The sequence below is a fragment of the Notolepis coatsorum genome (assembly GCF_963971535.1).
Source record: "Notolepis coatsorum genome assembly, chromosome: 15".
In the NCBI taxonomy this organism is placed as follows: domain Eukaryota; kingdom Metazoa; phylum Chordata; class Actinopteri; order Aulopiformes; family Paralepididae; genus Notolepis; species Notolepis coatsorum.
Window position 1 is genome coordinate 82,827,292 of NC_140179.1, and position 14,251 is coordinate 82,841,542.

The window sequence follows — 14,251 nt, forward strand, 5'->3', positions numbered from 1 at the left end:
ATATGTATTATTTAAGGCTGTCAAAGTTAACGCGGTATTAACGCGTTGTCGCCCGATTCTATTAACGCCACTATTTTTTTTAACTCACGATTAACTTTCAATCTTTTTTTTTAAATATATAAATCTTTTTTTATTTATTTTTACTAGACTTCACTCAGGTGTATTATTGATGCTCTCATTGATACTATGTTTGTTTCTGAAGTGTGTGTGTGTGAGATATATAGAGAGGGGGGTGAGAGAGATGAGGAAGGGGCAAGAGAGAGAGAGCTGGGAGAGTGTGTGTGTGAGAGAGAGGGGGGGGTGTGATTAATCAGCCCTTGTGTGGATGAATGTAAGTTCCTAATGTTTTCTTTCCCCTATTATTTCATGCACACTTTATTCATTGTTTTAAATTATTCTTTTCTTTTAAGTTATTTTGTGCATTACTCTGTTTTGAATTTGATGCAAATTTGCAATGCATGAGGGTCATCCTTTTGTGTTAAATGGCTGCATAAAGCAAGCATTTGTTGACTCGCATGTTGATAAGAGTATTAAAACTTGGAACTTGAAAAAGATTAGTTTAAGAAAAAAAAAAAAAAGTGATTAATTTGCGATTAATTGCGAGTTAACTATGGACAATCATGCGATTAATCAAGTTAAATATTTTAATCGATTGACAGCACTAGTATTATTATAATATAACTTAACATATTGGTTATAATACAAAATACCACCTTTATTCATTATAATAATACATAATACCACCTTTGATCATTATGATAATACATAACATATTAATAATAATACATAATAATAACACATTTGATATTATAATACAGAATAACAATTTATTCTTATAATATAACATAATATATTTATAATTCAGTTTACCACCTTTAACACTTTTTTTTTTAAGCTGTCCCCATCTCTGCCGCTTAAAGGCCAGCTTAAAATGGTCATTTCCGCAGTGTTTCACGATGTTTGCAGAGCTGTGTGTGTGTTCTGTATTATAGCTGTGGAGACAATGGTGTGACTGGGCGATATGGCCAAAAATGATATCGTGATAACGATATCGATAACAATCTCATATCACTCGATAAAAGAAAATCAAATATAATAAAAAAATAAAAATAATTTTTTTTTTTTTTTTTTTTACACAACAGATGTATGTTTATTTTGCAGCTATTCTTTGTCGTTGCCGCCATCTTTAGTGTTACATCCCCTCACACTCCAGTTCTCAGGCTGCAGCTGGTTTGAAAGCGAAAGTAAACCGGCTTCTCTGCTGGCTGTGGCTCCAGGGGAGTTTAACAGTTCTGGCTCTGCTCGTTTCTTTTCTATCTTTTGGCGCTTTTTTGGTGGACAAACCACCAACCACATGTGCACTGTGACTCATGACTGGAGACTAGCTCTGCTAGCACACATAGCCTACTGTGTACAGACGGTTTCAAACTGTATTTTAAATTAGAAAAGGGCTGGGCGATATGGACAAAAACGTTAACGTAAACGTAAAACTATTTTCATATAACTCGATATCGATAATTATCGCCGATATAATGTCTGTCAACTTTAATTAACTTCTTATGCCCGGCGCCGATGGACGGGCTATTAATAGACTTGTTTTGCTGCTGCGAATGTCTCGAGTTGATGTCGTCATCAGTCCGCGCACGTTAGCAGTTAGCCGACAAGCGGTGTATCCCATGACAATGTACTAAATATGACCCTAAAATACTCTGTTCCGCCCCAATACATTGCAACGACGTCCACTGTATACCCCACACTACTATAACCGTGGCATCAGAATTCACACCACACACCCACTCGGCACGTAAACTATAAAATAGCGCCGTGCAAGCTAATTATCCTAGCCAGCCTTGTTTACAAAGTACTAAATATGACCCTAAAATACTCTGTTCCGCCCCAATACATTGCAACGACGTCCACCGTATACCCCACACTACTATAACCGTGGCATCAGAATTCACACCACACACCCACTCGGCACGTAAACTATAAAATAGCGCCGTGCAAGCTAATTATCCTAGCCAGCCTTGTTTACAAAGTACTAAATATGACCCTAAAATACTCTGTTCCGCCCCAATACATTGCAACGACGTCCACCGTATACCCCACACTACTATAACCGTGGCCTCAGAATTCACGCCACACACCCACTCGGCACGTAAACTATAAAATAGCGCCGTGCAAGCTAATTATCCTAGCCAGCCTTGTTTACTACTTCTAAACTAGTCCTACCTCTCTACCCAGAGGTGCAGCGCGGGTCTCCTTCCGCTGTCTGCCATCTCCTTCACTGATTGGTTGCTAGTGCGTGTGCTCATATCCAAGCTTGGAAAATCGATATATCGAAACTTTGCGACCACGTTTCATGTTTATTTCGAGGAAATAATTTATTGCGATAGTTATCGTTTTATCGCCCAGCCCTAAGCAAACAAAATAAATGGACAAGAGAAAAATAAATCTCAATTTTGGTCAGTATTGTCATTTGGACAAGCAAAGCCATTACTTTAAGTTGCAGGCAGGCAAGAAAGACAAGTCTGTCCACTGTCTCTGGTTTTAAAACTGCCCTTTTGCAGGTAAAAAATAAAATAAAATAATGCGATATATTTTTTCGATGTTTTTTTAATTTTTATATCAATTATTAAAATATATCCCGATAATTATCGTTATATCGCCCAGCCCCCATCTAATGAACACACTAGACTAGACAAATATCAAGATGTATCCATCAGTGGACCAATTGCATGCTTTTGCAGAGGACAAGAAGCCTTCAGTCGATTCCTTCAGACATTAAGCACCCCCCACAGCCCAAATGGAATGAAAAAAAAAAAAGAAGACTTCCGGTATGAGAGCAGACGGGTAGCACGCATGCGGTAGAGCTCCTGGTCAAATGAGCGAAAAAACGGATAAATAAAGACCCGAAAAGTGATTAAAAATAAAAGATGCACACGAGAAGTAAGGAGGAGATAACGATTGTGAAGGAAAGAGAAATGGAGGACTCACGAGAAGAGGAGAATTTGAAGGAACAGAGCTCCCGTAAAGAGGCCGAGAAGGGACAGGCGGAGGAAGGGGGAGGTCCCGCTGAGACAGACACGGGAATGCCAGGATGGGCCGTGGTCATGCAGGCCGGAATATTGGCGACCATAAAAATGAACACAGACACGATGCAGGCGATCATACAAATGAACACGGACACGATAAGGAACGATATTGGGAAGCTACGGGAGGAATTGAGGAAGGAACAGGAGGACTTCAGAGGCGAAATAAATACAGAACTCAAAATGGTGGATGAGAAGATGGCGGAGCAGGATGGAAACGTAACAGAGCTACAAACAAGAGTGGCGCAAGCAGAAGAATGGAACACAGAGATACACGAGGTATTAACAAAAGCGATTCAACAACAAGAAAATATGGAGACAAAGATGTCGGACATGGAGGGGAGGTCACGGAGAAATAACATCAGAATATGGGGATTGAAAGAAGGAGTCGAAGGGGAATCGGTGACCCTATATGTGGAAAAGCTTATCAAAGAACAACTGAAGGAGACGGGACACGTGAATATTAAAGGCAACCCACTTGTGTTCAGCCTTTCGTTCAGCGTTTCTCTGATTGGCCACACGGCCACGTGACCGCGCGACTGCCGCGCGGCAGGCAGCGGCCGTCTTCCGTTGTGGAATTGTTTACATCAGGGTGAACGCTATTGTATTCGCAAATATGAGAGCCAGCAATACGCAGCTCCAGTTAACCTAATTTATACCGTAATGAATCATTAAATAAATATACCGTTAACTGCAATATGTTGTTTCTTTACACATATGTTGGGATTATGTAATTGGTTTGTCATGACAAAACAATAAAAATCGCTACTTTACATCAGGGTGAACGCTGTTAGTAACGCTGCCACCACCCACTTCAATGACAGAGCTCTCATATTTGCGAATGCATAAACTATATCTTAAATTATGGCTATGTGTCTAATATGGCTGTCGTGAAGTCATTGATAAGCGACAGCCATATTAGACACATAGCCATAATTTAAGATATAGTTTATGCATTCGCAAAATATGAGAGCTCTGTCATTGAAGGGCTTCTACAACGGAGCACGGCCGCTGCTGCTGCTGGAGCTGGACCGAGTCAAGCCGGCGGCGGCGCACGGAAGCCGGGGACAAACCACTGCATCGCCCCGCTGGCGCTTCAGCAGCCTCCACGGATGTACAGTGACGAGTGAATCTGGTAGTTGGTTTATGACGTTAAAAACGCGAAATAATAACGTTACAGCGTACAGTTCCACACTGATGTACAGTGACACCCAGAGTTTCTAGTTACAGTAGTGACGCGTGAATCGAGATAGTCCTAACAGTGTTTATTATTAAGAGTCAGATAGTCCTAACAGTGTTTATAGTCCTAACAGTGTTTATTAGTAAGAGTCAGATATAGTCCTAACAGTGTTTATTATTAAGAGTCAGATAGTCCTAACAGTGTTTATTATTAAGAGTCCTAACAGTGTTTATTATTAATTAACGTCATAAACCAACTACCAGATTTATTTTGCACCAGGGAACTTGAAGGTTCCTGCCGCGATCGCGGCAAAAGGGGGCGGGCTAGCGGCGTGGGGTCGTGGCCAATCAGAGAAAAGCTGAACACAAGTTGGTTGCCTTTAATATTCACGCAGACGGGACTGGAAAAAATGGAGATACAGAGGGCCCACAGAGCGCTGGCACCGAGACCACAACCGGACAGACCCCCGAGGGCTGTGATTATTAACTTTCTGAGATTCGAGGTTAAGGAATTGGTACTCAGAACCGCGTGGACCAAGAAGATAGAAATCGAGGGGAAAAGACTGTCGTTTGATCACGACTACTCGACAGCGGTGGCAATAACACACAGGTCTTACGCGGGACTGAAGAGAATTCTGAAAGAAAACGGAATGAAATTCCAATCACCCATGACCTCGCTAAGGATCCACTGGAAGGAAGGAACGGTGATATACGCGACGGCGCGGGAGGCGGCGGGGGAGATGAGGCGACGGGGGATGCAGACGGCGGAGGACGGAGACGGAAGGAGACAGGAGGACCAGACGCTGAGCCTGCAGCAGAGATTGGAGAAAGCACGCAGGTGGACCAGAGTAGGAGATCGGAACCCGGGAGAGGAGGGAGGAGAGAGAAGAAGGCAGAGGTGAGACGTGACAGACTGAAGGCGGAGACAGACGAGGAGGCCAGAGACGGAGAAGGAGGGGAGAGGAGGCGGGAGGAGACGAACGGATGAGTACACGCACAAGAGATTGAAAAAAACTATCCAAATAGAGACAAAATATAGAAACTGAAATAACATATACATAAACACACATTCCCAGGTAGAGGCAGGATATAGGAACGAACATAACGTATACATGGACACATAATACACATGCTGATGGAGGAAATAAATGGAAATATAATTAGGTATGATAGACGGAACACAGAACATATTGAAACAAATACATAGACACACGCTGCGAGTTACACAGTTGGAAGGGATTAAGGGGATAAATGGACATCACATAAAAAATAGAGGGGAGGAAAAGAAAGTAAGAAGGGGTACACAGAAGACACCACACACGGGTTTGGGAGGAAGGAGGGACATTGGAACATATGAGCCACATTGAGAGGGACCTAGGAAATGGGGGTCTTTGATCAGAATGAAGGACAGCGCTTTTGACCAGGAGCTCAACAGCAATAAAAACAGTAAGAAGGCTGGACAAATATGACGAGCGGTTGGGGGTAAAGGTTTCAAACCCCCAAGCCGTCAGGAGGAGGCCTCTCACTAGGAGAGCAATTACTCCTCACCCACCAGCAGGGGACAGGGGGGGACACAGGGACCCCCCGAACGCCTTGGGAGCACTTTATGTAAAGTTTATGTTTTTTATTTATGTTAATCATTATATGTATTCGGTGAAGAGAGCGGAGGCTACAACCGGAGGGGGGAATGAATGTGACATGGGGGGGACTGACAGACGAAAGAAGAAGAAAGATGACAATGGTTAAAGGTATAAAAATTATGTCGTTAAACGTTAATGGAATGAATAATACGATAAAGAGGGGCAAAGTGATGTTGAAATGTAAAAAAAGTGAGATGGAAGTGATTGTTCTGCAGGAGACACATTTGGTAGCACAGGATCATGAGAAACTGAAGAGATTTGGATATGAAAATGCATACTATAGTTCCTTTAAACGGAACCTGAGGAGAGGAGTAATCACGTTAATCAAAAACACAGTCAAATTTGAATTGATCAAGGAAGTAAGAGACAAGGAGGGGAGATTTGTTCTGGTGAAGGGGAAAATGGAGGGTCAAATGGTTACGTTAGTGAATGTTTATGCACCCCCAGAGAGTGAGAGGGATTTATATGAGACCATTTTTGATATGATAGTGATGGAACTAGAAGGGATATTGATATGTGCAGGAGATTTTAATGTGGTATTGAATCACGACTTAGACACCACGAGTACTAGGAAAGGGCGGCCGCAAATCAGCAGATATATGAATATTCAAATGACGGAAATGGGAATTACAGACGTTTGGAAGGGGATGCACGCCATGGACAGGGAATACACACATTACTCACACCCACATGTGACATATGCGAGAATAGACAATTTTTTGATGACGACGGGGGACAGTTACAGGGTATGGGAGAGCAGAATAGGAGTAGCTGACATATCGGATCACAGTGCCATATATCTGACAGTAGATCTGGGGGGAAGACGGAGGAACACGATCTGGAGACTAAATGTAGGAATACTAAATAACAAGGGGGTGGTGAGTCAGATCAAGGAGGAGATAGCCAGGTATAAGGAGGAAAATGACAACGGGGAGGTCGACCCGAACATTCTATGGGACACACTGAAGGTGGTGATAAGGGGTAAATTGATGGAGAAAACAGCACTGCTGAAGAAAGCCAGAACGGAGACATATCACAATCTGATAGGGAAGCTGAAGGATCTAGAGGGGAGACACCAGATATCAATAGAACAGGAAACGCTCAGAGAAATAAAAAAAGTAAAGGCCAGGATAAATAGGGAATTATTGACGGAAATAGAAAAGAAAGCGAGGTTCATGAAACAAACGTACTATGAAGGGGGACCTAAAGCGACCAGACTGTTGGCTAGGAGAATTAGGACGCAACAGAAGTTGAACACGATACACACAATAAGGGATACAAAGACTAATGAAATATTGAGAGACCCAGCTGAAATAGAGAGGACATTTAGAGAATACTATGAGAAACTATACACACAGCCAAAAGCAGCGGGAGAAGAGGAAATAGAAGCATATCTGGAGAAGCTAGAGTTACCATCGATAGGGAAAGAACAGAATGAAGAATTAAATTAAATAATTACGGAACGAGAACTGGAAGATGCAATTAGTAGAGCTAAAAACAACAAATCTCCGGGGAGCGACGGATTCCCATCGGAATTCTACAAGACATTTAGAACGGAATTAGCACCCATGTTAGGGGCGGCGTTCAGACACACGATGGAAGAAGGCAAAATGCCCCCCTCGTGGAAGGAAGCCATAATCACCACGATACCGAAGGAAGGAAAGGATAGAGAATTATGTAGTAGTTTCAGACCTGTGTCCATACTCAACGTGTATTACAAGATGTATACATCGATAATATCAAAGAGATTTGAGACGTTTATGCCAGACATTATAGATGAAGATCAAACTGGATTTATTAAAGGGAGACAGACACAGGACAACGTGAGAAAGACATTACACATAGTAGAGGAGATACAAAAACAAGGTGGTAGCGCGGTACTGATTAGCCTAGATGCAGAAAAAGCATTCGACAGTGTGAGCTGGACATTTTTATATAAAACATTGATGAGGTTCGGACTGAACGGGAGGGCGATGAAGATGATCAAGGCGCTATATCAAGAACCGACAGCGAGGGTTAAGGTGAATGGCAGCCTGACGGATAGAATCAGATTAGAGAGGGCTACCAGACAGGGATGTTGTCTCTCACCAACGCTCTTCGCCGTTTTCATAGAACCATTGGCACAACTGATCAGACAGACCGAGGACATTAAGGGAGTAAGGATAAAGGGAACGGAATATAAACTAGGCCTATTTGCGGACGACGTGATAGTATACATGAGGCAACCAGACAAGAGCTTCCCGGCACTGATGGATCTACTGAAGGAATATGGCCACTACTCAGGATACAAACTAAACGTGACAAAGACACAGACCTTAGCATGGAACTATACCCCAACGACGGAAATTAGGGAACAGTACGGGATAAGATGGGACATGGACAAGATTAAATACTTAGGGGTGAACATCACGAGAGGGGTGGGGAAACTGTTTGAGGCGAACTATACACAGATAAATCAGAACATCAAGAGAGACTTAGAGAGATGGACAGTAATGCCCTTGGACTTCAATTCAAGAATAGAGGTCATCAAAATAAACATACTATCAAGGTTACTGTACCTGTTCCAGTCACTACCGATACAAATACCACAGAATAAATTCAGGGAGTGGGACAGACTGATATCGAGGTTCATATGGGCGGGGAGAAGACCACGGGTCAGATATAAAACACTACAACTACCAAAGGAAGAGGGAGGGATGGCAGTACCCAGCCTACAAGATTATTATTATGCAGCACAACTGAGAGCAGTGACGTGCTGGTGTAACGACAGATATGAGGCAAGATGGAAAGACATTGAAAAAGAAGGGGAGGGATACAAGGTACAAGCTCTGGTGGGAGATAGAGAACTATTCAAAGAAAAAGAGGGACTATTAGATCCAATCACCAAATGCACCTTGACCATATGGAACAGAGTAGTAAAAACACACAAATTGGAGAAGCAGTCAGGGGTTCTGAGATGGGTAGCACATGACAAGAGATTCAAACCAGGGAGGTTAGACCATGGATTCAGAAGGTGGGAGAGGGGGGGGGGGGGGGGGGCAACAGCGATATGCAAAATGATAGAGAAGGGGGAAATGCAGACACTACAAAAATTTAAGGAGAAATTTGGATTAGAAAACGGGGACCACTTCAGATATCTACAGGTTAGAGACTACTACAACGAAATAAGGGGGGCCAAAGACGAAGAACAGAATGGAATAATCAAGATGATAGTATGGGCATACGAAGGGGGGCAAGGAAGAGTAATATCAGCAATATACCGGGCTATAATGAACAGCAAGGGACACACGACCGATTACATAAGGGAGAAATGGGAAAGAGAACTAGAGATAGGAATAACAGAGAAGGAATGGGGCAACATATGCGAGGTACAACATTCAACAACAGGATCGAGGATATGGAAAGAGTTTGGATGGAAAAACATAATCAGATTCTTTATAACCCCAGAGTTGAAGGGAAAATATGCACCAACACAAAGGGCATGCTGGAGGATGTGTGGGAAGGAGGGGGCAAACCACACACACATATTCTGGGGATGTCAGAAGCTGAAGGGGTATTGGGAGGAGATAGGGGAGGCAATGATCAGAATATTAGGATACGGGTTACCACAAACGGGACTGGTGCTTTACTTAGGGGACCTGACACACGAGGGAATACAAGGGGGGGACAAGTATTTAATAAAGATAATGTTGATATCGGCCAGAAAAGCAATAACGAGGCTGTGGTACAAAGAAGACCCACCGACAATAGCACAATGGGTAGGAATAGTAGAGGAGATACAGGATATGGAGAGGATAACGCACATGCTGAGGCTACAGGAAGAGAAATTTGGGGAACGATGGGGAAAGTGGGAGGATTATAAAGGGAACGAAAACGACATCACAGAGGAAGGAACAAATGGAACACAAGAGGGCGAAGGGTAAAGGAGGAAAGAGGTTCAAGGAGGGTCTCTGAACCCATGTCACACACTTAATGTTTTCTATTTTCATTTTTGTTTAAGGTACGACAACTGTATTATGTTTTTACATTTTATTATTTATGTATGGGAATTTTGCTCAAGTCAGTGTGTTTTTTTATTTCCATTTTTGAGTATTAAAATTCTTATTGTTTTTGTCTTTATCGTTTATAACTGTTGATGTCATTGTATATGTACTTGTAATGTATGTCTATAAATGTTTAATAAAAATGTAAGTTTAAAAAAAAAGAAAAAAAAAGAATTATATTTTTTACGTCAACTAATAGTCGACTAACGGCAAATTTTGGCCAATCATAGTCGACTATCCAAATCCTTAGTCGGGGACAGCCCTAGTTTCTACACACTAGTTTGTAGTTTATTACACGATAAACATCACGCATTTCCAAGATAATCCAGTCTTTTTCGATAGATCGCAAGATAAAACGCGGTATGTGCAATAAGCCCGAATCGTTCTGGTTGATTCCCTAAAACCACAAATACTCCCAAATCAAAGATATATAACATGTACATATGTACCTTCACAAAATCATCAAGGAGCGTGGGGGGGGGGGTCATTTTAACTCAAAACTGTGATCGTGTTTGCAGAGCATGTTTTACGTCCGGTAAAACACAAAACTGTGATCGTTAGAAAAACACGTTTCAGGTTCGGTAAAATAGACGTACCGTAGAATATACCTTACCTTAGCCAGAAGGTATTCCAAAAAGAATAATTTTCCAAGTGATCGCATCGCCATCGCGATTACCAGTGTATATGTCTATACACATTTCGATGGTAAATACGCTCCGGCAACGAAATTTCAAGGTGATCAATGTGAATCTCTGTTCAAGCAGGAGGAGGAGCCCTTACCACAAAAAAAATAAAGGAAAACGTGTATCCACGCCAATGCAATTTGAAAAAGATCAAAGGATCTAAAAACGAGTTTACTCTTTATTGGCGCTCAACACTTGTCGGCCAATAACGAGTATACTCGTGATTGGCGCTGAATGTGTTAATCATTATAATAATGCATAACGGGCGGCCGGGTGGCGCAGTGGGCAAGGCGCTCGCCACCAACGTAGGAGATACTGGTATCGAGCCCAGCTCTCTGCGTTGCTTCCGGCTTGGCCGGTCGTCGTACTAACACAATTGGCAGTGTTAGAGGGTGGGAAAGCCGGTGGGTGGGTCCTGGTCGTTGTAAACAGCGACTCCTACAGTTCGGTCGGGGCGCCTGCTCAGCAAGGAAAGGATCTAAGGGGGGTAGTGTGATCCTTCCACATGTTACACCCTCTCAGTGAGAGTCCGCGCTGCCAGGTGAAAAGAAGCAGTTGATTGGCTACACATGTGTCGGAGGAAGCATGTGATAGCCTCCACTCTCCCAGACCGACTGTAGGGGGTAGGTGCGCAACGACCAGGAAGGGGATTGGGAATTGGCATAACGACTAACATTGGGATGGGAGAAAAACGGAGGAAAAAGGAGGGGGGGGGGGATATATCAAAAAAATATATATAAATAATAATAATAATGCATAACAAATTTATTATTATTACCATTATTATTATTATAATACACAATAACACATTAGTTATTATAATACAGAATGCCACCTTTAATCATTATAATAATACATAATAACAAATGTATTATTATTATTATTATTATTCATAATAACACTTCTATATATATACAGAATAACTATTTATTATTACACTGGTGAGAATAACATATTTATTATAAACTGTTGGTTTTCAGCTTCCGCCACATTTACCCCAATGCATGGGTCACTTTTTATTTGTTTATTTGTTAGCATGTTGATAGACCAGCTGATAGACCAGCTGTTAGACGGGTACAAGGACACCATAAGTTTGCAGACCAGTTATAAAAAATGCCAGAGATAACATCTATTTACATTGGTCATAAATGCCTACATTTGCATGTGGTTTGGCTTGATGGAAGGCAATGCCAAGCCTTACCACCATAAAAACATTGGCACAAATAATCCTCATTGAAGAAGAGGATTTTCTAGAAGTGCACACTCTATATATCTCTATATCTCTATGATCCAGACAGAAAATGTGTACAGTAGCAGGTCTTTTTTCTGGTAGGTTCCTCCCTCATGACAAGAGGGCTAGTGAACTCAAGTTAGCTCTGTTTAAGTCCCAGGATCAACAAGATGGAGCATTTCTGTTTTAGTCTGTACATGACACTGTTAGTCTGTACATGACACTGGAGAAACAATAAGTAACCCTGTTTCTCTTGTGGTGTTGTCTGTCTTTAGAAATGCCAGTGGACCTTCTCGTCCTGGAGAACATCTGCTCGGAGGTCCCAGTTAATAATGAGAGGAAGGTGAAATGCCACCTGAGGAGAAAGGACAGAAATCCAGGGTCTGAAAGGATCCAGGACTCTACAGGAGATGGAGCTGAAGACCTCCTACCATCCTGTAGACCCAACAGCTGTTCTACCAAGATAACCAAGAAACACTCCTGTCCTCAGTGTGGGAAGAGTTTTGGAAAAAGATGGGTTATGAAACGACATCAAAATAATGTTCACAGCTTAGTGAAGCCGTTCAAAATAACCAAGAAACACTCCTGTCCTCAGTGTGGGAAGAGTTTTGGAAGCAGCTGGGATATGAAACAACATAAAATTACTGTTCACAGCTCGGTGAAGCCATTCAAGTGTTACCAGTGTGGGGGGAAATTCAAATCAGAGGTTTATCTTAAGAAACATCTCCAGATGCATACTGGCCATAAGCCTCATCTCTGCTCCTATTGTGGCAAAGCCTTTAGAACTAAAACCGATGTAAAAGTTCATGAACGCACTCACACTGGGGAGTGTCCATATGCCTGTACATTATGTGAAAAGAAGTTTACACTTAATTGCACATTAAAAATGCACCTCAGGGTGCATACAGAAGAGAGACCATATCTGTGTAGTGACTGTGGGAAGGGCTTCCGTCACTCCGGGGCCTTGTTGGTTCACTCACGCCAGCACACAGGGGAGCGGCCTTATCATTGTGATGTTTGTGGAAAGGGTTGCATAACATCACATAGACTGAAAACACATCAGTTAAATCACACAGGAGAACGTCCGTACCACTGTCCTGACTGTGAGAAATGCTACCGTAGTCAGAGTGGGCTGAAAAGCCACAGTCAAACTCACAGTCAAACTCACACGGCAGATAAACCCTTCCAGTGTCTTAAGTGCGACAAGAGATTTGCACGAAAGGATAACATGAGAGTCCATTTGCGCACTCACAGATAACCAGCATTAACACTTTCAGTGCCAATGGCGAGATTTCTCGTTAGTTCATGCCAACCGTTAAGTGCCAGCTGACGAGAGATCTTGTTTTTAATCGTTTTTTTTAATTTTTATCGATTTCTATTCATTTTTCATCAATCTAGCCTCACGTTACCAGTGGGGATCTGTCTGAACTCGAACAGGGAAATACCGCCCTATCGTCTCTCCGGATGGTACTGCACCCCTTTGGATTGGATTGAATGAAACGCATGGAGAAAAAGAAGTTCTGCTTCCACATTTTACTTGTCAGACAAGTAACCGGAGACGATCCAAGTCATTGCCCACCACCAGAACAGCGGAGAATATGTGTTTCCAGTACCCAGCGTTGGATCAATAAACGCGATCGATATTTGGAATGGCGATCAGGAATTGGAATAATCTTTTTGGAGAACATCTGATCTGAGGTAAGGAATCTATTTTACCAGTCTTGGGATAATCAGAGCTATTTTCACCTATATATCAGCGTGTGCCATATGTGTGTGTCTGTGTGTGTGTGCGATCAGGAAATAAGATAATCGATTTTTCAGCCCGCTTCTATAGTGTGCATACTTACGCCTTTTACCCCGTTTGGGGCATAGGCCGTCAACAAGGGTTCTCCAAGCATCCCGATCCTGAGCCAACCTCTCAAGCTGGCCCCAGGTGTGTCCCATCTTCTTGGTATCATCTTCCAAGTCTCTGCGCCAGGTGTTCCGTGGTCGGCCTCTCTTTCTTTTCCCTTGGGGGTTCCACCTGAGAGATTGTCTTGTGATGCTCAGGGATGGTTTACGGAGTGTATGGCCAATCCATCTCCAACGCCGTTGGAGAATCTCTTTCTCTGCTGGCTGTTGTTGTGTTCGTTGCCACAGGTCTTTGTTGCTGATGGTGTTAGGCCAGCGAATCTGGAGGATTCGGCGCAGACAGGTGTTTAGGAAAACGTGTAGTTTATTGGTTGTGGTGACAGTGGTCCTCCAGGTCTCAGCGCCATAGAGTAGGACTGACTTCACGTTGGTGTTAAAGATCCTGATCTTGGTTGTGATGGAAATGTCTCTTGAGCTCCAGATGTTTTTTAGTTGGAGAAAGGCTCCTCTGGCCTTGCCAATCCTGGCTCTC

The 14,251-nt window shown here is 42.7% G+C and overlaps 1 protein-coding gene across 1 annotated transcript in view; it reads left to right on the forward strand.

The window, feature by feature from the left end:
* LOC311241897 (uncharacterized protein) overlaps window positions 1-13,853 on the forward strand; it is a 51,345-nt gene extending 37,492 nt beyond the window's left edge. Inside the window, exon 9 of the mRNA XM_084330842.1 lies at window positions 12,144-13,853. Within this exon, the coding sequence (XP_084186968.1) occupies window positions 12,144-13,126 (983 nt within the window). The 3' untranslated portion in view covers window positions 13,127-13,853. The remainder of the gene's footprint in view (window positions 1-12,143) is intronic.
* Window positions 13,854-14,251: the final 398 nt, after the last annotated feature.